Below are 18,622 nucleotides of genomic sequence, written 5' to 3'. Positions count from 1 at the left end.
TTCATGTTGAATTTGTCCATCAAACTGGAGCTGTTAGGACAGACCCACAAAAAATGAGCACCCAGTAGGGACTGGGAGCTAGGAGGGGACAATTCCTGCATGTTTGAGTGTGGCACTGCCCCGAAATGACAAAGCCCTTTGTATTTCACAGGGTCTCCAGGATCTACTTCTCTCTGGAAGGATAAGTGGAATGAAGAAGAATCCTCTGAATGTTCCTTGGATATTCAACACCCTCCTCCAAGCAGGACCAAAGCCCAGCACAATTCCCAAAGAGATCCAAGGTGCTGCCTCCTTTGCTGCTCAAAAAACCAGTTTGGATTTTATTCTGGCTCTGGGGGACAGTTTATGTCAATCTTTTCTTCTTGTTTTCTTTTTTTTTCTCCACCACAAGTGCTGCAGGTTAAACTTTGTGCCTCACATTTTTTACATGAGCTATTGAGCAGCATTATGACAAATTATGGGGCCTGATGAGATGGAAAAGGAGAAAAGGAACATCTCCTCCACTCAGAGGCTGTGCAGGAAATCAAAAGACTGAAAGAAATATTCCTGGCAAAAAAAACCCCAAAAAAACCCACCCCAGAACCAGCAAGGTTCATTGTGGGCAGATTATTCATGATTCAGGAGTTCCTTATTAATGGATTATTTACAAGTATTTCCAGCTGTTCCCCCTGGGATAGCTTTTCAATAATATCCACAACTTGGAGAAAGAGTGATGAGCTGGATTGATATTTTTATTACTAAAGGCAGCAGGCAAGCATCAATATGTTTAGGAGAAAAGCAAAGACCTATTTCCAACCTCCTCCACAGTTATTTTTACATGTCATAACAGCTCGGGGCATATCCTGTGCTCTTTAGTTAGTAATAAATGAGAGGGCTGCACTTAAAACCTTGTGTATATGGAATTCTGTGGGAGCAGATACTGGTGTTCTGTGGCTCTGGGATTCTATGCAGATCTGCTCTGTTAGTCCACCCTTAAAAAATTAAAATAAAATAAAATTTAAAAATAAAATAAAATAAAAGTAAAAATAAAACACAAACTTTTCTTAAAAATTAAAATAAAATTAAATAATACATAAAATAAAATAATAAAATAAAAAATTAAAATAAAATAAAATAATAAAATAAAATAAAATCATGTCTAAGATCACACCATACATTGAAGCCCAGGTCTCCTCTTCCACAGAGGGAAAGCCATCACTCCAGTACATCCCATTCCTCCACAGTTACCAAAGCTCAGCTCCTCACTTCACATCTGGGATCCAAAGTTTAACCATGAGCAGAGGTGGCCTAATTATTGAGTTTGCCTGGACAAACCAGTGTCTAAGTGTGCACAGAGAGGCTGAGAAATAAAGATTACAAATCACTAAAAATGAATCAATTTTCCCATTCTCCTTATAATCACTATGGATCCTCACACCAGAGTCTTCAGGTAATCTGGTGAGCTTTAACTTACATCTTACCTTATTATTAAAAACATTAAGCACATATTAATCCAATTTATTACAACTGGGTTTGTTGTAATTTAATTAAACACTGAGGCCTCTTAAGTATTCTATGAAACTCAGGTGTGCTGCCTGGCAAGTGGGGTCTTGCTGAGAAGAATTTTTCAGGAATCCTCAGTGATATTTCAGAGCTCTCCACATGGGAACTATTACCATGGATGAGAGCTTGGATTTAGGATGAAACTGTACATTTATCACTGGGTAAGCACTGCCAGACTCCCTTCCCTGCATCCACCTTTCCAGGCTCAGATGCTGGGTCATTCCTGTGGGATAAACACCAGGGCTCACCAGGAATGGTGTTTATTTACAATAAAATGGTGTTTATTTACAATAAAAAAGCAAGCAGTTATTTCTGACTGCCTGCTCAGAGCCACGCACTGAAGGGTGCCCAGCCAACCAACCAGTGACTGTGTGTGTGACAATGCTGAGGGGAGCCCAAAGTGATCATACTGCTTCCAGTTTGAAGGGTAAGTAAACCATCAACTGCCCTTTACTGTATAAATCTGTTGGTTAAAGCTGGAATTTGTCTGGGAAGGGGCTGCATCCCTTTGGTGTTTTGTTTTTTGACAAACCCCTGTGTTCATGGTCATCACAAACCACCCAGCATCATCAATCACTTTCAAATGAGGATTTAAATACTAAAATATCCTTCTTTAAAAATAGATTTTTCCAAAAATATCCTCCTTTAAAAAACATTTTCCCCCTGAGAAGCTTGCAGGACCCCTGCACACTGTGCATGCAGGCACTGAAGGGCCAAAGGGATGAGTGAAAGAAGAGGGAGCCAAAAGAGTCTTGGAGCTGCCAATTCCTTGTGAGAGGAGGCAGGGGCAGAACCACTCCAGCCTGTGCCATCCATCCCCAGGGAGGGCAGGACATGGATTCAGGACAGGAGGATCTTTATTTTCCCTTCCTTTGGAGGAGAAGCTGCTCTGAGTCTGTATTTGCTGAGCTGTGTGTGCTCATCCCTGTGCCAGCAGCCAGGCTTTGCCCACCCTGACAGGAGAGCTTTAACATCTTTGGTGCCCAAGCTATAACAAACCTGAAGGGCAGCTCTAAATTTTCCATCTTGGTCTCCACCAGGGAGGTGAAACCCTTGGAGAAGTCACCTTTTCAAGGGGAGGAGCTCTCCCTCCTTGTTGGCTCTGCTGCAGTGTGGGCTCTGTTGGAGCCTGCTGCCTGTGGGAACCTGTCCTGGAGCTAAAGGAAGCTGGGGCAGAACCACTCCAGCCTGGCTGTGCCATCCATCCCCAGGGAGGGCAGGACATGGTTTGGGAGCAGTGGAAGGAACCAAAGCCATGTCAGTGCCTGGGGGGCCAGCAGGGCCACAGCACTCTGCCTGGGGACAACCCAAACCCAAAACATCCTTTCTGTAAAAATCCCACAGGTGTCTCCCACATCCCACATCCCACTCCCATGGGAGATTTGCCATGATTCACAGAGCTGTCATGTCCCTGCCATGTCCCTGTTGAGCAGGGGGTGTCACCCCAGAATCTGTTCCCTGATGGCCTCTTGCCAGCCCTCAGGTGAGCCAAGGCACAGATCCCCACAGGCAGCAGGCTCCAACAGAGCCCACACTGCAGCAGAGCCAACAGAAGCAAGGAGGGAGAGCTCCTCCCCTTGAAAAGGTGACTTCTCCAAGGGTTTCACCTCCCTGATGGAGACCAAGATGGAAAATTTAGAGCTGCCCTTCAGGTTTGTTGTGGCTTGGGCACCAAAGATGTTAAAGCTCTCCTCTCTCAGCGTGGGCAAAGCCTGGCTGCTGGCACAGGGATGAGCACACACAGCTCAGCAAATACCTCAAAATAGGCCCAAATCCCCCCAAAACCTGGATCTGGAATTTCAGACAACAGATGAACCCAAATTCATTGGAACAAAACCCAACAGCTCTGTTTCAAAGAGAGAAAACCCACTAAGATGATTTTTTTTTTTTTTCCTGTGATTTCTGGTCTGGCCCCTATGTGAGAACTGAGTAAAAGAAGACAAAAAATTAAAAAAAAAATATTAAAGCTGCTTTTTTAGGGGTGGGACTGGTCAATTTGAGCTTAGTTTTAGGAAAAAAACCAACCAAGTAAAAGGGAACCAGTAGAAGAGGGGCACTACCATTTAGTGGCAGAAACACCTTCAGGAAAGGCTGGGAATTTACGAAACTGCCAGAATTTTAGGCAGGTGGAGAAAAATTGTACTGATTTTGGAATAAAAATTTGGGGTGATACCAGAGCAGAGTTTTAATTGCATTTTTCCATCCCCTGGCACATTCCCAATATAAACTCTTCATTTGATGCATGGATAATACAGCACTGTACTCCAGCTTCCTACTATAAAGTAAAAAGCTGTAAGGCTCATCTCTGAGCCACACATGCATCCAAAAATTAGGAATTGCAGGATGATCAAATGTGAGAAAGCAGAGTGGTGGCACTGAGCAAGGAGCATCACTGACAATTAAAGATTCCCTCCTCTGGCACCTGGAGTTCCACAGGCACGGCTTAAATGATTTTATTTCCATTTGAAGGGGTCTGAATGAAGGAAGGTGTGACATTTTCATAGGGGAGAAATAAACAGCAGGCTGATCAGCCTCTGAGACACGAGGATCTGCATGAAGGAGCTGGCCAGTGATCCTCTGCCTGTTTTAAAGCCCAGGGATTTATCCTCATTCCAGATAAACCCAGCTCGGGAAGGTCGGCTTCGCACCTCTCCTGGCACGGGTGCCAAAACTGAGACACAAAACAGAGACACCAAAACAGAGACACCAAAACAGAGACAGGTTCTGGCAGCCTGGAGGTTAAACTGCATGAATTCCTAAAACCTCCACGCTGATCTGCTGTCATTTAACATGTGCTCAACATGTGTGCTCAGCAGCGACTGGAAATGAAATATCTTAAATATTATCAAACGCTACATCATTAAATATAAATTAGATGGAAACAGGGGAAGGCTAAAAATTGACTAGGAGTTCAGCTCCTCTAAATGGCTAATACGGCCATTTTTCACCTGAAGCCCTCTCCAATCCAGTTTTGCCATTAAGCAAAACCCCAAAGAAAGGTAATCAATTCCAACTAAAAAGCACTTCTCCCGCAATGACTGCACTTCAAACCCCTGGCTGGCTGCCAGCCTCCCCCCCCAGCCCCAGACAACAGCCATCAACGTTCCTGACTATCACAGGAGCACGAGGGGCCATGCATAATTGACTGGAAGATGGGCTAAAACTGTGCCCAATCAGTGTGTGATCAGAGCTGTGTGGAATATTCAGCGCCACTTGATTACACGGAGCAGCCTCGGCCGCTCTCCTCATGAAATCTCTTCAAGGTCCAGAGTACTGTAATAAGATCATTACTGTCAAGCGCTACCAATGAGTCTTGGGATAGGAAGTCATACTTCACAAGCTCCTCTGGTCTTCTTTTTTTTTTTTTTCTCCCCCTCTCCCTCTCTCTCTTTTTTTTTTTTTGTATTTTACTGCGTGTTGAGGCAGCAAGGCGACGAGGTGACAGATAATGATCACATCACTGTGTGGCAACTAGAAAGGCACTTTTAAGAAAGAGCACAGAGAAATCAGCTTAAGAGAAACTCAAACAATTTTTTTTTTTTATAAGGGCTTTTTCTTTTCCCCCCTCAAAAATTAAATAGAATTAAACCGTGCAGTATTCTCCTTTCATGAATTGTGATTTAATGTCATTGAATTTAATCATTTGATAGATTTTCATATTATCCCAAAGCCTATTACCTCACAGACAAATGGCCAATTTTCTCCAGCTCATGCTCACAAAAGAAACCTTTATTAATTTTTTTTTTTTCTTTTTTAGAGTCGGGGGGGGGGGAAGAACTGGTGGAAAATGTCAATGATGAGGCCTGTTCAAGTTTCCCTTTTTACCTACTGCTTCCTGGAGTTACACACCACATATGATGCATAACATCTATCACAAGTAACTGGTCTGTAAAGAGAAAGGTGGAGGGACAGAAAACAGGAGATTAAAGCACAGGGTATGAAATAAACATAACAGCAAGCTCAGCACTGAAACCTCACACAGGGCACGCAGATCTGCAGCGGGGACTTCAGCTGATGTAAGGCTTAAAACTTGACAAAACAACGTGGGTTTGAAATGACTGACAGGCCAGGGGCTGGAAATAAAGAGCTCAGCATTCCTGCTGCAGGGATGACATCAGTACCACAAAGGATGGGAACTGGAACGGCTCCAGTCGTGCCTTTGAACTGGAGAAGGCTCCAGGGGTGGGACAATTGCTTAAGGGGAAGGGGAAGGGAAAGTCCACCCTGCCCACATCTCCAGCAACTCCCACCTAGAGCACCTCCACCACCTCCTCCAGGCCTGGCAGCTCCCATCATCTCCAGCAGATCAAATCCCACACCACAGCATTCTCCACTTGCTGTTCCTATGGAGAACCTCATCCTCATGGACTTGTTCCCTCTCAACCACATTCCACTGGGACACTGCTCCTCAAACCCACCCTTTGAACATCATCACTGCATGAACAGACTCCATTTCCACAGCATCCCAGCATGGTTTGGGTTGGAAGGGAGCTCAAAGTTCATCCCATCCATCACCTGCCATGGGCAGGGACACCTCCCACTGTCCCAGGCTGCTCCAAGCCCATCCAGCCTGGCCTTGGGCACTGCCAGGGATGCAGGGGCAGCCACAGCTGCTCTGGGCACCCTTCTCCCTTCAGAGGGCAGAATTCCTTCCCAACATCCATTCCAACTTACTCTTTCAGTCTGCAGCCAATAGATGCATATTCAGCCACATATTTAGTAAAATTGTTCCTATTTATCACCACTCTCCTCAGTTTTGGCCATGTTTTTTAAAAGATGTCACAAACACTTTGACAAAGAATCAAAACAAAAGGGGCACAAATGTTTCTTGATCTACAGGTTGCTGTAACATCCAAAATTGACTAAAATTTAGGGGTTTGCAGCTAAAAAGGAATTAATGATCTGTTACTGTTCTGTGTGTAAATCTTGATTATGAGCTCTTATCAGCCAAGAGCTGATATGTTTAATAAGCCTTGGGTAGATCAGGCCTGACACAATCCCCCTCGAATTCCAGGACAGAGCTAATCCTCCACAAGCAGAGCTTCTGCAGGGAGTTATTCAGGACTTGCACTCTTTAAAGAAAGCTGTTCCACTGCTGGGTCAGTTCCAACAGGCATCCTTCAAGAACTACATCCTCCTTCTACATCAAAATCCCCTGTTTATTGAAATTGTGGCACTTTGCCTTGAGAGGTGAACAGGAGGACAAAGTCATACTGATTTTAGCCTTTTCACTGGCTGTAGCTTTATCATGCATAATCACCTAATTTGATGATATTTTATTTAGGTATCTAGGTTCATAACGAAATGAAATTGCCCTGCACTCCAGAAAAACTGGAAGGCACTTGTGGAACAGTCATTCTTATTTAAAGAACTGAACTACCCACCTCTCTAGCAGGATTAACATTTCACAAACACTCACTGCCACCTCTGCACACATCACCTTGGGGACATCAGGAGCCGTTTTCACAACCAAGGGCTCTGTCTCAAGCTGGCAGCACGTTGCTGAGGACACTAATTACCCAAAGCCAGTGAAATGCTAAGGTGTCCCTTGTTTTTATTCAGTTACAAAGCTGCTCAAAACTTCCTCCTTCCCCCCAAAAAATCAGGCCAAATCCCAGCGTGGCACTGGATACCCAGCTGTCGCAGTGCTCAAAACGGGACTAATTTTTGGGGAAACATCCGAAATAAAACCAAAATGCTATCATTCTCTCTCTCTCTCCAGATGTGCCAGTGTGTGCAACCACCACCAATTCATCCCAGGCCTCATCCTCTCCAGAATCCCTTTTCCTGCTGACCACCACTGTGACACTTTTCCTTTCAACCAGGTGGGCGGAACCGGCCGCCTCCACCGAGCCCGGCTTCTGAAGGGAAGCAGGAATCTTTCAACTTGTGTTTAGCCTGCAATGAAGCAGGTTAAAACAATAGATCAGCTTCACCTCCCTTGTCTTTCACTCCTCAGCATCAACATAAGTGTCTTGCAGCAGCAGCCCTTTCATGTCAGGGAGGCTGTGGCAGCCGAGGCTCGAGGATTCCCAACCACTGACCTTTGGTTGAAAGCCAGGCTCTGAAGATTGGGGCTGGATTTTTTAATTTCTGCCCTCCTGCCTCCTCCTGCACAGCCCTCTGCCAGGACTGAGCTTCCTGTGGATGCAGTCCCAGCTGATGAGTGGAATTAGAGCCCAGGAGTGTTTTGATAAACTCAGAGATGCCCAAACGAGCATCTGGCATCACACACTGCTGGGGTTTCTTCTTGAAGTTCTCTTGCAGGCAGGAAAAACACAGCTAGGCATTTTGCTAATTTTTAATGCCAACTAAACCCTAAAACCTGCTTTGTTTTGGGAGGTTTTTAAATGAATTGTTTCCTAAAAAGCAGCTAGAGCAGAGAATAGATGGTCAGGGAGGCTTACAACTCTTTCGAGATAATCTACAAAATAAGGATGCAAATGCTTAACTGAACACACTCCTAAAATCTCACTGAAAACAAACTCATTAAACTCCAGGTTTAGGAAGTGGGGTTTTTTGTGTCCAGTGTGAAATGCAGCAAAATGTCATTTCCTGCAGTTCCTGAAATGTTTCATGTACAGGAAGACCACAACAAACTACACCAAGAGAATTCAGCAGTAACCCGAAATTACAAACCTATTTAAACTCCCCAACCTTCCTAGGAATCTGCTCATCCTGCCAACCCCTCCAGTTCCAAATAAATGCTTCTTTCCTTCATTCAGCATTGCAGGCAAAATTCCACTTTTGTATCCCTCTCTCCTTAAGCCCTGAATATTTTTTAAAACTATGAACATTTACTTCCTAAAACTTCAGGCACTTAGAGAGGCCAGAAATAGAAGCAAAAGCTGCTGTCACTAAACCCTTTACCAGAAATACAGCACGACAGGATGGGAACACACTCCTCTTCTGTGTGATCTGGGGCTGCATTGGGGATTTTAAATTTTACATTTACGTCTTTATTTTTTAGAGAGGAAAAGCTTAAGATACCTCTTATCATTTTAAGGAGAGTATAACTGAAAATAAAGAACAAGCAGGGTATTGTTAAGGAATTACTGTTTTCCCCTCCAGATTCATGCCCAGATGTTGTTGCTGCTGTTGTGTTGTTGCTGCACCCCAATACCATTACACAGCAGGCTGTAATTATTGACAGCTGATTTATAGGGACCAGCTAAAATAATTAGGATGGCAATGTCACCAGGAATAACTTTTGTGGCATTCCTTCATGGAAACACCTGTTTGCTGCACACTTAATTATCCTCCAGTGGACTGACTGCAAACTCTTTCCTTGAAGGACTCTTGGTGGCAGCTCAGTTCTGGGCATCACTTCAAGCAACACAATCCATCCAAGCACCTCCCCATCCAATGGATTGGATTCCAAAGGTTACAAACTCTTTAACAGGTGAGTGGTTTTGCCCTTGCTGCAGCTGCAGGTCAAGATATTACATTTCAGAGAAAAGGCAGGGACAACGCTGTGGCTTTTTGTGCTGGAAAGGTTTGTGAACATGCTGTCCTCTAACAATGTCAGGTTTCTTCCAGGCCATAAAAAAGCCCCAAAAAATTAAATATCTATCTAAGAGCAGCAAGGAAAAACACCCTCCTTCATCATGGTGCTTAATTCAGTGTATGGTAAGTCACTATTAGCATAAAAATGTCAAGTTCATCTGTCAAAGGAAGAATTTGCTCTCCCACTTTTGCTTCTTGAGTTGTTTCCACTAAACTTCCAAAAATCCCAAATGACTTTTTGGTTTTTTTTAACATGCTTGGAGAGATAGAAGTTTTTAGTCCAGTGTGGCCATCACACTTCCTAAAGGAACTATTTGTTAAAATTGGTTGGAGGACACCACAATCTGGTCCCAAGAACATTTAAATCACCTGATGCCAGCAGGTAAATCACCAGGATGCTCAGGAAAGCTTAGGGTGGGAGGCTGCAGGGGAGATGCCCACAGCTTTTCCATGCATTTCAGTGAGCCCCCCATTTTGCTTCTGAATTTTTAAAAAAAAGCAAAATTTCAGGTGTTATACAGAGAACTGCATTTCTCTAGTTCACCTTGTCATTCTGGTTGTGGGGTGGCTGAAAGGGACACAGGGAGACACCAGCTGAAAGCACTGATGGTTTTGTTTCTTGCTAAAACTAAACCTTGTTCTTCCATCCACAGAAAACAAATGAATATATTTTAATTTCCTGCTTAACCAGGGCTCATTTTTAACACATAGTGACACAAAGCATGTGTGTTTTTAAAAAACAAGGGTTTTTAAAATATCTTTACCAGTTTACCCCAAGAAAAATTAAAAAAAAAAAAAAAAGGATTTCTCAGTAAAGTGGGGTTCATCCTTTAGCTAAAAGTCAGGAAGTGTAAACCAGGAGTTGGGTCTGGACTGCACAGAGCACCAGGAAAAGCAATTACTGCACAAGGGGCAGAGAACAAATACCTTTGTGTTAAGAAAACAGTTCTGAGAAGAAACATAAAAGGTCCTTCTTTGTCCTTCCAAACCTCTTTAGAACCAAATGATGAAGAAGAACATGGCTTGCAGAGAGTCTGGAAAGTCTTCTTGCAGCTGCTGCTCAGCCTTGCTGCTCCTCAGGCGCCGATTCCCAGCTGCACCCGCGGCACGGAGCAGGGCTGGGGGGTCTGCCCCAGCATGGATTCTCTTCCCTGGCAGGGTGGGGAGAGGCTGGCACAGGGTGCCCAGAGCAGCTGGGGCTGCCCCTGGATCCCTGGAGGTGTCCAAGGGCAGGCTGGATGGGGCTTGGAGCAGCCTGGGATGGTGGGAAGTGTCCCTGTCCATGTCCCACCCCAGGGGGTGGCACTGGATGGGCTTTGAGGTCCCTTCCAACCCATCCCAGGATCCATGGGCTCCCCAAGGGAAGGAGTGATGTAGCCATCCCACTGGGATGTGGTGGTGCTGGCCCTGCAGCACACACTGGCTGGATCCCCTGTTCATGAAACACTTGGAGAGCAGGGATGGACCCAGGGCTGAAAGGCAGCCTGGGGCTTTCCTAAAATCCCAGAGATGGAGGGAGGGAGGCTCAAGCTGGCACAGCCAGCAAGCTTTTAAACTAACAAGAGTAAGAAAAATAAACACTGGGAAAGATCTTTCTGTGAAGAGTATTTCCAAGAAAGCATTTTAATTTTCCTGCTTGTTTTCCAGCTGAAAAGCCTTCCTATTATCCCTGGCTGTTGCAGGAAGTGCAGCAGCACAAGGGGACCCAAACAGATGAGGCTCTGAGCAGCCATCCCTCTTTGAAATACAGCTCTGTCTAATCCTGCTCCGAGCAACTTCAGGCAGCATGGTGGGGGAAAAAACTGCTGCTTGCTGGCACCTTGCCTAATGTAAGCATTCCTGCTGCTACCCTCAAAAACACCAAGGGGTTTTTTTTTTTCAGTGACAAGTTCTGCACTGAGAACTGAAAAACTTCTCCCTGGGGAAAAAAAAAAATCACAAGAATCTGATTTTTCTGAGCTAGGAATGGAATTTTAATTTTAATTTTAATGCTGCGAGTGCAGCGCAGGTGCTCCAGCATTTGTGTTGCTGTGAGCATTGTCTCAGAAAAGCTGCAGGAAGATAAACCAAGTGAGATGAAAGAACCCATCCCAGAAAGAGAGGGCTGTGCATGTGCAGATAGTGTGGAGAGAGAAGAATCAGCATGACCTTTATGGAAGGGCATAAAAGGGATGAGCATCAGGCCTTGGAATTGGTGAAGCACCCCGAGCTCAGTGTCCATCATCGTGATATCTGAATACTTGGGCAGAGGTCAATGATCAAAGCAGGCACGTTCAAGGAGGGGAAGAAAGCCCTGCAAAGTGCAGTAAAAAATGCTCCAGTTTGCTGAAGACCAGATTTAAACCTCATTGAACACTCCAGCTTTGGTGCAGACGAAAATGAAGGAACTCAGAATTCCTGTTTGAAAGCTGACACTTGAAATGTGCCTGGAGCCAAAGGAAGGCAACACAAAATCTAGAATTACCTACAGCATTTAACTCTGATCCATTGTACCTGCCTGAGAGCAGCGACTGCAGGAGGATCCTCCTCCTCCTCCCTCTGCACAAGGAGCCCAGGATTTCCAGAAGGAAGGAAAGAAGACCATGGTTCTCCCACAATTACCACCACAGGCCATTTGCAGCACCTCAAACACTTTGATCAAAGTGTTTGCATCTCCCAGAACTCCTTTGATGGCCTATTTTGGATTTGTGGTCTTCAAAAGTGCAGTAATCCTCTGAGGGTGCAAATCTGAGTTATGGTGGGGGAAGAAAAATCCCCAAGGGAATTTTTTAGGTCACTGGACAGATTTGTAGCCAAGCACTGGAGAACAGGGAAATAACTGGAGCTGCAAACTGCTTTGAAGTGCAAGACAGACGTGGAAATCACAGAAACATGGGACATCCAGAGTTGCAAAGCACCCACAAGGATCCAGCTCCTGGCCCTGCACAGACACTCCAGCAGTCTCACCCTGGGAGTGGTACCCAAACCCTCCTGGAGCTCTGCAGCCTTGGGGCTGTGCCCATTCCCTGCACCCTCTGGGGCAAGAGGGTGCAACCTAAACTCCTCTGACATTCAACTGCTTGGAGAAAACACCCAGAACAGCCTGAACCTGCCTGGACTCGAGGATCCTCGAGGCCCTTTCCCACCTCAGTGAATCGCTGGCTCTGCCTCACACCAACCCAAGTCCCAGAAAAACCCAAAGGCTGCCAGGATTTGGGCAGAGCAGCCCCCCAGCCTTTCTGAGTCCTGCTAGGATGTCCTCAGTGGCAATCTCCAGGCACTATCACTCTTGGTGTGCCCTTCTCCTAAAAGGACAGGGACAGGGAGCACGCCTCATTGCTTCTCCTTCAGCTCCCGCTGACGGACGAGGCTGCCTGGCCTCGCTGTCAGCCATCCCCTCCCAGCCCCGCCAGGCACTCAAGGACCAGCCAGATGAGCTGTCTGCTGAAGGATGCCCAGAGCCCTGGCATGCCCAGAGGAAACTCCTCACTCTGCTCTTGTGGCCAAAGCACTGCTTTTCAGCAGCAGGGCTGTGCTTGAAGGAGGTGGTGTGAAATTACAGAATTTAATGACCACTGAGGCCCTCCTGTGTGGCACTCACATTCTCTGGAAAATCCCTTCACCCAGCATTGTTCTCCTGGGAAGCTGAGAAGCCTCAGAGAAAAGGAAAACAATTCTTATCCCATTTGCTTCTGCTGTGCTGTGCTCATGTGGAATGTGTTTGGAGATTGTTCACCCACAGGTGATTGTTCCATTGCATTCTGCTGGGAGTTGTTTTGGCTCTTTGGCCAGTCAGGGCCAAGCTGTGTCAGGGCTCTGGAGAGAGTCAGGAGTTTTCATTATTTAGCATTCAGTATCTTTTCTGTCTTCTTTAGTATAGTTAGTATAGCACTCTTTAATATAATTTCATATTATAAAGTAATAAATCAGCCTTCTGAGAAGATGGAGTCAGATTCATCATCCCTGCCTTGTCAGGGCATTCCCTGCAAATCCAACATTTCCCTGCTGTGAACTTCCCTTCTGCACTGGGGTGGATGATGTGGATTAAAGGTGAGCAAAATGGGAGGTGTAACAATAATTCTGATTTCTGTGCAGTAGTTCACATTTCAGAGCAGGGTGCCCAGTTCAGAAGACATGTGAGAAGAGGCAGGTGAAAGGAAGCTGAGGTACAAACACTGCAAAAGGAGGGGTTGGCACTGTTGGAGAGTGTCCAGAGGATGGGATGGAGCTGGGAAGGGGCTCAGCCTGGAGCAAAGGAGGCTCAGGGGGGACCTTGTGGCTCTGCACAGCTCCTGCCAGGAGGGGACAGCTGGGGGGTCAGGCTGTGCTCCAGGGAACAGGGACAGGAGGAGAGGGAACGGCCTCAGGCTGGGCCTGGGCAGGCTCAGGGTGGAAAGTGGGGAATATTTCTTCCCAGGAAGGGCTGTCCAGCCCTGGCACAGCTGCCCAGGGCAATGGTGGAGTCCCCATCCCAGGAGGGTTTAGATGTGTGGATGTGGCACCTGGGGCAGGGATGAGTGGTGGCCCTGGCAGTGCTGGGGGAATGGTTGGACTGGATGATCTCAGAGGGTTTCCCACCCCGAATGATTCCACTCCCTCTGAGCTCCCTGGGTGTCACTGAGCTGCTGATCACCAACAGCCTCCTGCCTTGCTGGAAGCACACTGATCCCATCCCATGAGAGGGGACAGTTTTGCTGAGTTCTTGCCACAGGATTTCACAGTGTGATGCTGGAGGATGAGGAGGAGAGGAAGAGGAAACAGAGGAGGATGAAGGATGGACTCTGCAGTCAGAAGAGGGACAAGAGAGCCAAGTGCAAACTGCTCCCTCTGGGTCTGTGCCTGCAGCCCAGGAGCACACAGGCTCCAGCTCCAGTGCCTTGTGAAAACAATCTCCCCAGGAGAAAGAAAACATACACCTATTAACTGCTCAGAAAGAGATTTTTTTTCAAAGGCTCTCGATATCCAGCTGGTCTTGATTCATATTGACTTCAACAAAATATTCTTGGGCCAATGGTGAAAGCTCTGAAAAATCCCCTCTGTAATTTGCCATTGAGGTTTGAAAATAAGTGGTGTAAAAGGGTTTCTTTAAAAGAAAACTAAAAAAAAAAAAGGGACAAATTAAAAATGAAAGGTTGAACTAAAATTTGGCTTTGGGCCATAAACTAGGGGGAAACTAACAGCAAAGATAGTTAAATGACTGGAAAGAGAACACAACAGGAGCTGTTATGAAAAAAGAGCTGATGGCTTTTTAAAAAAGGATTTGTATAGATAGCTGGGGAAATAAATTCCGGATGTGATAGAAGTGCAATTGAGAAATTAAATAAATGGAAAATAAGGATGACTAAGTAGTAGTTAGCATGCCCCTTCTCAGTTGTATACTATTATCACATCTATTTTTAATGTCTCTTCAGCTGTCTGCAATTGTCATCCTTTTTTCAGAACTTGTTCCAGCATTCTTTGATACTGAATTAGCTGTTTTTTACTCTCCCATGCTTACAACCACATCTTTTTCTTACTCAACACTCCCCTTTTCCCACAATGTTATTCCATTGTCTCCCTTTTTCATCTCTCCTTGTGTGTTGACTCCCCAGTTTCTGAGCCCTCCAACCACCCTTGTTCATCTTTCTTTTTCTGGAGCTCTTTTGGTTGAATCCTAGCATGTTTCTTTTCTTCTTTTCTAAAGCTGCAAGCATGTTTTATATCATACCTGGCTCCTGTACACATTGTTACCCCTTCAGAAGGGCATTGAACAGCTACAGCAGTGTGGAAATAGTAAGCTAAACTAAGGGAGAAAAAGAAGTTCTTTTTGGCTTTTGCTTTCTGGCTCGTAAAAAAAAGAACCCAAACATTTAAACTCTCCCCTTTTCCCTTTTATCCTCAAATAACACAAGCTTTCCACAAGCAGCTGAATATTCAAACAGTGAGAGGCATCAGAAGTGTTGGCCGTTCTAGAGCCCAGGATGTGCCTGAGGAGATGTGATAACACAAGATTTAATAATCCTGAAAAAAATACACAAGTTCTGACATGATCTGTGGGCTGGGGAGTGAACCTGAATTTCTCCTCCTTGTGAACCATCCAAGTGTGCCTCTTCCTTACCTCAACACCTAATGATGCTCCACATTAACTTGAGGGCTCTGATTTATTTAAAAAAAAAAAAAGGGTTCTAAACACATTCCAGGCAGCTGAATTCACCAGTGTGGTACCTCAGCTGCTTCAGCTCCATCCTCACAAGCTCACACTTTAATTTCTCACAATCCCCTTTCCCCTGTGCATTCAGAGCCGAGGCTGGTGCTTGTCACCCTGATTTTTAAAGATTTTTCTAAGCATTCTGATGTTTATATTCTTGTAATGAATCTTCTCACACTTTCTGTAAATAACTCATTGATTTGCATTCTTTATGGAGGAGGAGAAATTTGATGGACTGTTGGTTTGTCCAGTGTCACTGGAGAGGTGGCACTGTCACCCTCCAACCCACTGTCCCTTTTGGAAATCTATAAATGTTAGAATCAGAAATTAACAAAATTCTCTTTTCGCCTGGGAAGAGCTGCGTGTCCACATCGTGTTACTTCAGTGACAGGTGCTGAGCTGACAACACCCCTGGGAATGGCAAAACTTTCAACATTCAGCCTTGGGTTCTGAGGTGGGACCTACCCTCAGCCGTGCCCGAGATGCCATCAGCTTTGAAGTTGCTTGTGCTTTTCTTCCGGCGGTGCTTCTTTCTGTTGGCGTGGGGGGAAGGAGGGGGGTCCAGCTTGGGGCTGGTGGTGCTGGATATGCTGGGGCTGGAGCACACTGAATCTCCCAGGCCCGTGTCTGCAGTAGAAAAGATCAAAATGCTGTGAGATTGAAAGGAGGTGATTGTTAGAATCTAAGCTTACAACCCCTGGCTGTCGGCAGATCCGTTCCTGAGCTCCTTCAGGAGATTCTCCAAACAATATCCTTTGTTTTTTCCAAAAAAACTCATTCATGTCCTCTTAGATTAACAGGACTCAGCAGCAATTTTAGGGGCAGGCCAGCTGGAATGCACAAAAACAATGGGAAAGCACTTCATTGCTTCCAGTTCCTCCAAGGATCTTCCCTAGCCTCAAATTAGTTTGTGTAACACTTGGGCATTTTAACACATCAACAGAGATGTCCCTGGATCCTCAGGATGTTCTCTGCTGTCATTAATATCAGACAGACACCCACTGAAAAGGTGGTGATGGCAATAAAGGTGGGAGAATAAGGTAAGTAATGTGCACCTGGTACAGGTAATAATTCTGTGAGAAAGGGTCACTTCCTACCTGCTCCCAAGGAAAATAAATAATCCCACCTTACTCTCTTCAGTTTCCTGCTTTATTAACTCCAACAATTTTAAGAACTTGGGTCCTTCCACATAGTAAATATTCAAGTAACCTTAATCCAGGATTTCCCCCCAAGGTTGTTAATATGATTTTTGTTTAATTACTGGCTTGGTTTGGATTTTAATTATAAAATTCCACATAAAACCTACACTTAAAGGAAAGTGCTTGCTATTATGGAAAGTGAAGCCATTCCAGAGCCTTGCTTAAATACCATATTGCACCTTAGTGCAGTATCAGGACTGCATTTATGTGCCATATCCTTAAAATCTCCCAGACAGATATTCAGCAAACACATTCCCATGATTGTCTTTTGGGGTTAAATACTTGATGACTGGTTTCAGAGCAGCAGACACAGGGAAAAAGAATAAAAATCCTTATTATAAAGCTGAAGTGTAATAACAGGAGTGCATTTAACTTAATATGTCAGAAAAATAGCAAGCCAAAGATGATGAAAAAAATAGCTTTTGATTCTTTTTGCATAGGTAAATTCCCACAGAACGGCCTATTTGACAAAAGCCAACTTATTTTGGTTTCTTTTTCCTCCTAATAAAGTTTATTTACTAATTACCCCCTAAGCACAGTTGTGCTCTAAGTTATTAGTGGGGGATAAATTATGTAGCTAATTGCCTGGCAAGAGAGACCAAACCAAACATTAATCTTTATATTAAGGATTTCTGTTCTTCTCCCTACATCCACTAGCTTGAAACCAGTTCCCAAGAATTTAACCCCAAAAGGGAACCATGGGAATGTGTTTACTCTGCAGCAGGGTTGGAGACTTTAAGGATTAGACCCACAACTGGTGCAAGTGGCTCTCCTGGCAGAGTTTGCTGTCTCTCCAGGAGAGGAGGGAGGCAAACCCAGGTGAAAATCCTGGTGGGAATTCTCTCAGCCAGGGGGACAGAGATCCCTTTGGATCCATGGCACGGAGAGAAGATGCAGAAGAGGGTGCCAGAAACACAAAGGCATGAGCACAGATGCACTGGGGTACTGCCAGTGCCAAGGAGGGACCACCTTTGGAGGTTTCCAAAGGTGATACTTCAAAAGAAGGAGAAAACCCCCAGGTTGTCCAGAGAGACCGTGGCTGCCCCATCCCTGGGAGTGCCCAAAGCCCGGCTGGACAGGGCTTGGAGCAACCTGGGCTAGTGGAAGGTGTCCCTCTCAGAGGTGTTAGAACCAGGTGATGTTTAATGTTCCTTCCAACCCAAAACCTTTCTGGGATTCTGTGATTCAAAATGCTTCACTTCCCTCCCCCACACATTCCCAGCTTTCACTTTAGAAACAATCAAACCCACCCGAGTTCATCCCCTCCTGCACCTGCAGCATCAACCACCGTGCCCTGCACCCATCCAACGGTGAAAAATCCCCACAATCCTGAGGCAGCACCACGGAATTCATCCTGTTAAAACCCATCAGGCTAGATCCACACACTGGTGGCAGCTCTGTCTAATTTCCAGGCTGTAAATCCCCCCAACAAAACCTGCTGGAGAGCTCTGAAAAATGAGGGACGTACGGGGTTGATGCCTGGCGTCGGAGAGCTGAAGAATTAACCTCCCGTGGTAAATCCTCGTCATCCCCAGCCCCTTCCAGGTAATAACCTGCTGTCCTTGGGTCAAACTGCTCTCAAGTGGGAGCCTGGAGCTCTCCCTCCCCCTCAAGCAGCAAGGGAAGGTTGGTGCCTCATAAAGGGAGCAGAGTTGGTATCGCCGGCGCGCCGCTGCCCCGGATCCCCGGTTCCCGAGCCCACCCTTTGAAGATGGGAGTTATTTAACATTGCCCTGGTTTAAAATATGAGCAATCAAAAGGCACCGGGCTTCCACGCTGTGCTCTCCCATTTCCCACTCCTTCTCTTGCCTGACAAGGTATTCTTCAAATTGAAAAGAGGGCTCCTGAAAGCTCGGGCTTGGGGAAACTGTAAATGAGTTCAGGCTTCAGCCCGCTGAATGCAATTTCATCCTCCTGACTGAATACAAATAATGCATTTTATTTGGTATCAATTACCACGCCTGAGAACAGACGACCACTGCCGGCACTATTAAATATATATTTAAAAAAAAAATAAAAAAAAAAAAAGGAGGGGGGGGGAAAAAAGAGGCAAGGATAAAGGCATGGCAAATTAAAAAAGCCAGCGCCTCATTACTCCCCATCTCAAGCAGCTTTGACAGAGGCACTGGAAGCCATAAGCTGCGTTCCACTGGGCTGGGATGGGCTGTTTTCCAGCCATCCCGCACGCTCAATGTCAGCCATTAGTTCT

General features: G+C 45.6%; 1 protein-coding gene across 8 annotated transcripts in view; it reads right to left on the bottom strand.

Moving 5' to 3' along the window:
* AGAP1 (ArfGAP with GTPase domain, ankyrin repeat and PH domain 1) overlaps positions 1 to 18,622 on the bottom strand; it is a 329,227-nt gene that overhangs the window by 76,765 nt on the left and 233,840 nt on the right. For 7 of the 8 annotated variants that reach the window (XM_059868340.1, XM_059868339.1, XM_059868337.1 and 4 more), the window contains one exon: positions 15,680 to 15,841. The exons of the other annotated variant lie outside the window; for it this stretch is intronic. In XM_059868340.1, the coding sequence (XP_059724323.1) occupies positions 15,680 to 15,841 (162 nt within the window). The remainder of the gene's footprint in view (positions 1 to 15,679; positions 15,842 to 18,622) is intronic. 8 annotated transcript variants of the gene reach the window in all.

This window comes from Haemorhous mexicanus, chromosome 26, assembly GCF_027477595.1.
Source record: "Haemorhous mexicanus isolate bHaeMex1 chromosome 26, bHaeMex1.pri, whole genome shotgun sequence".
Lineage (NCBI taxonomy): Eukaryota > Metazoa > Chordata > Aves > Passeriformes > Fringillidae > Haemorhous > Haemorhous mexicanus.
This window is presented reverse-complemented; position numbering and strand designations above follow the sequence as displayed.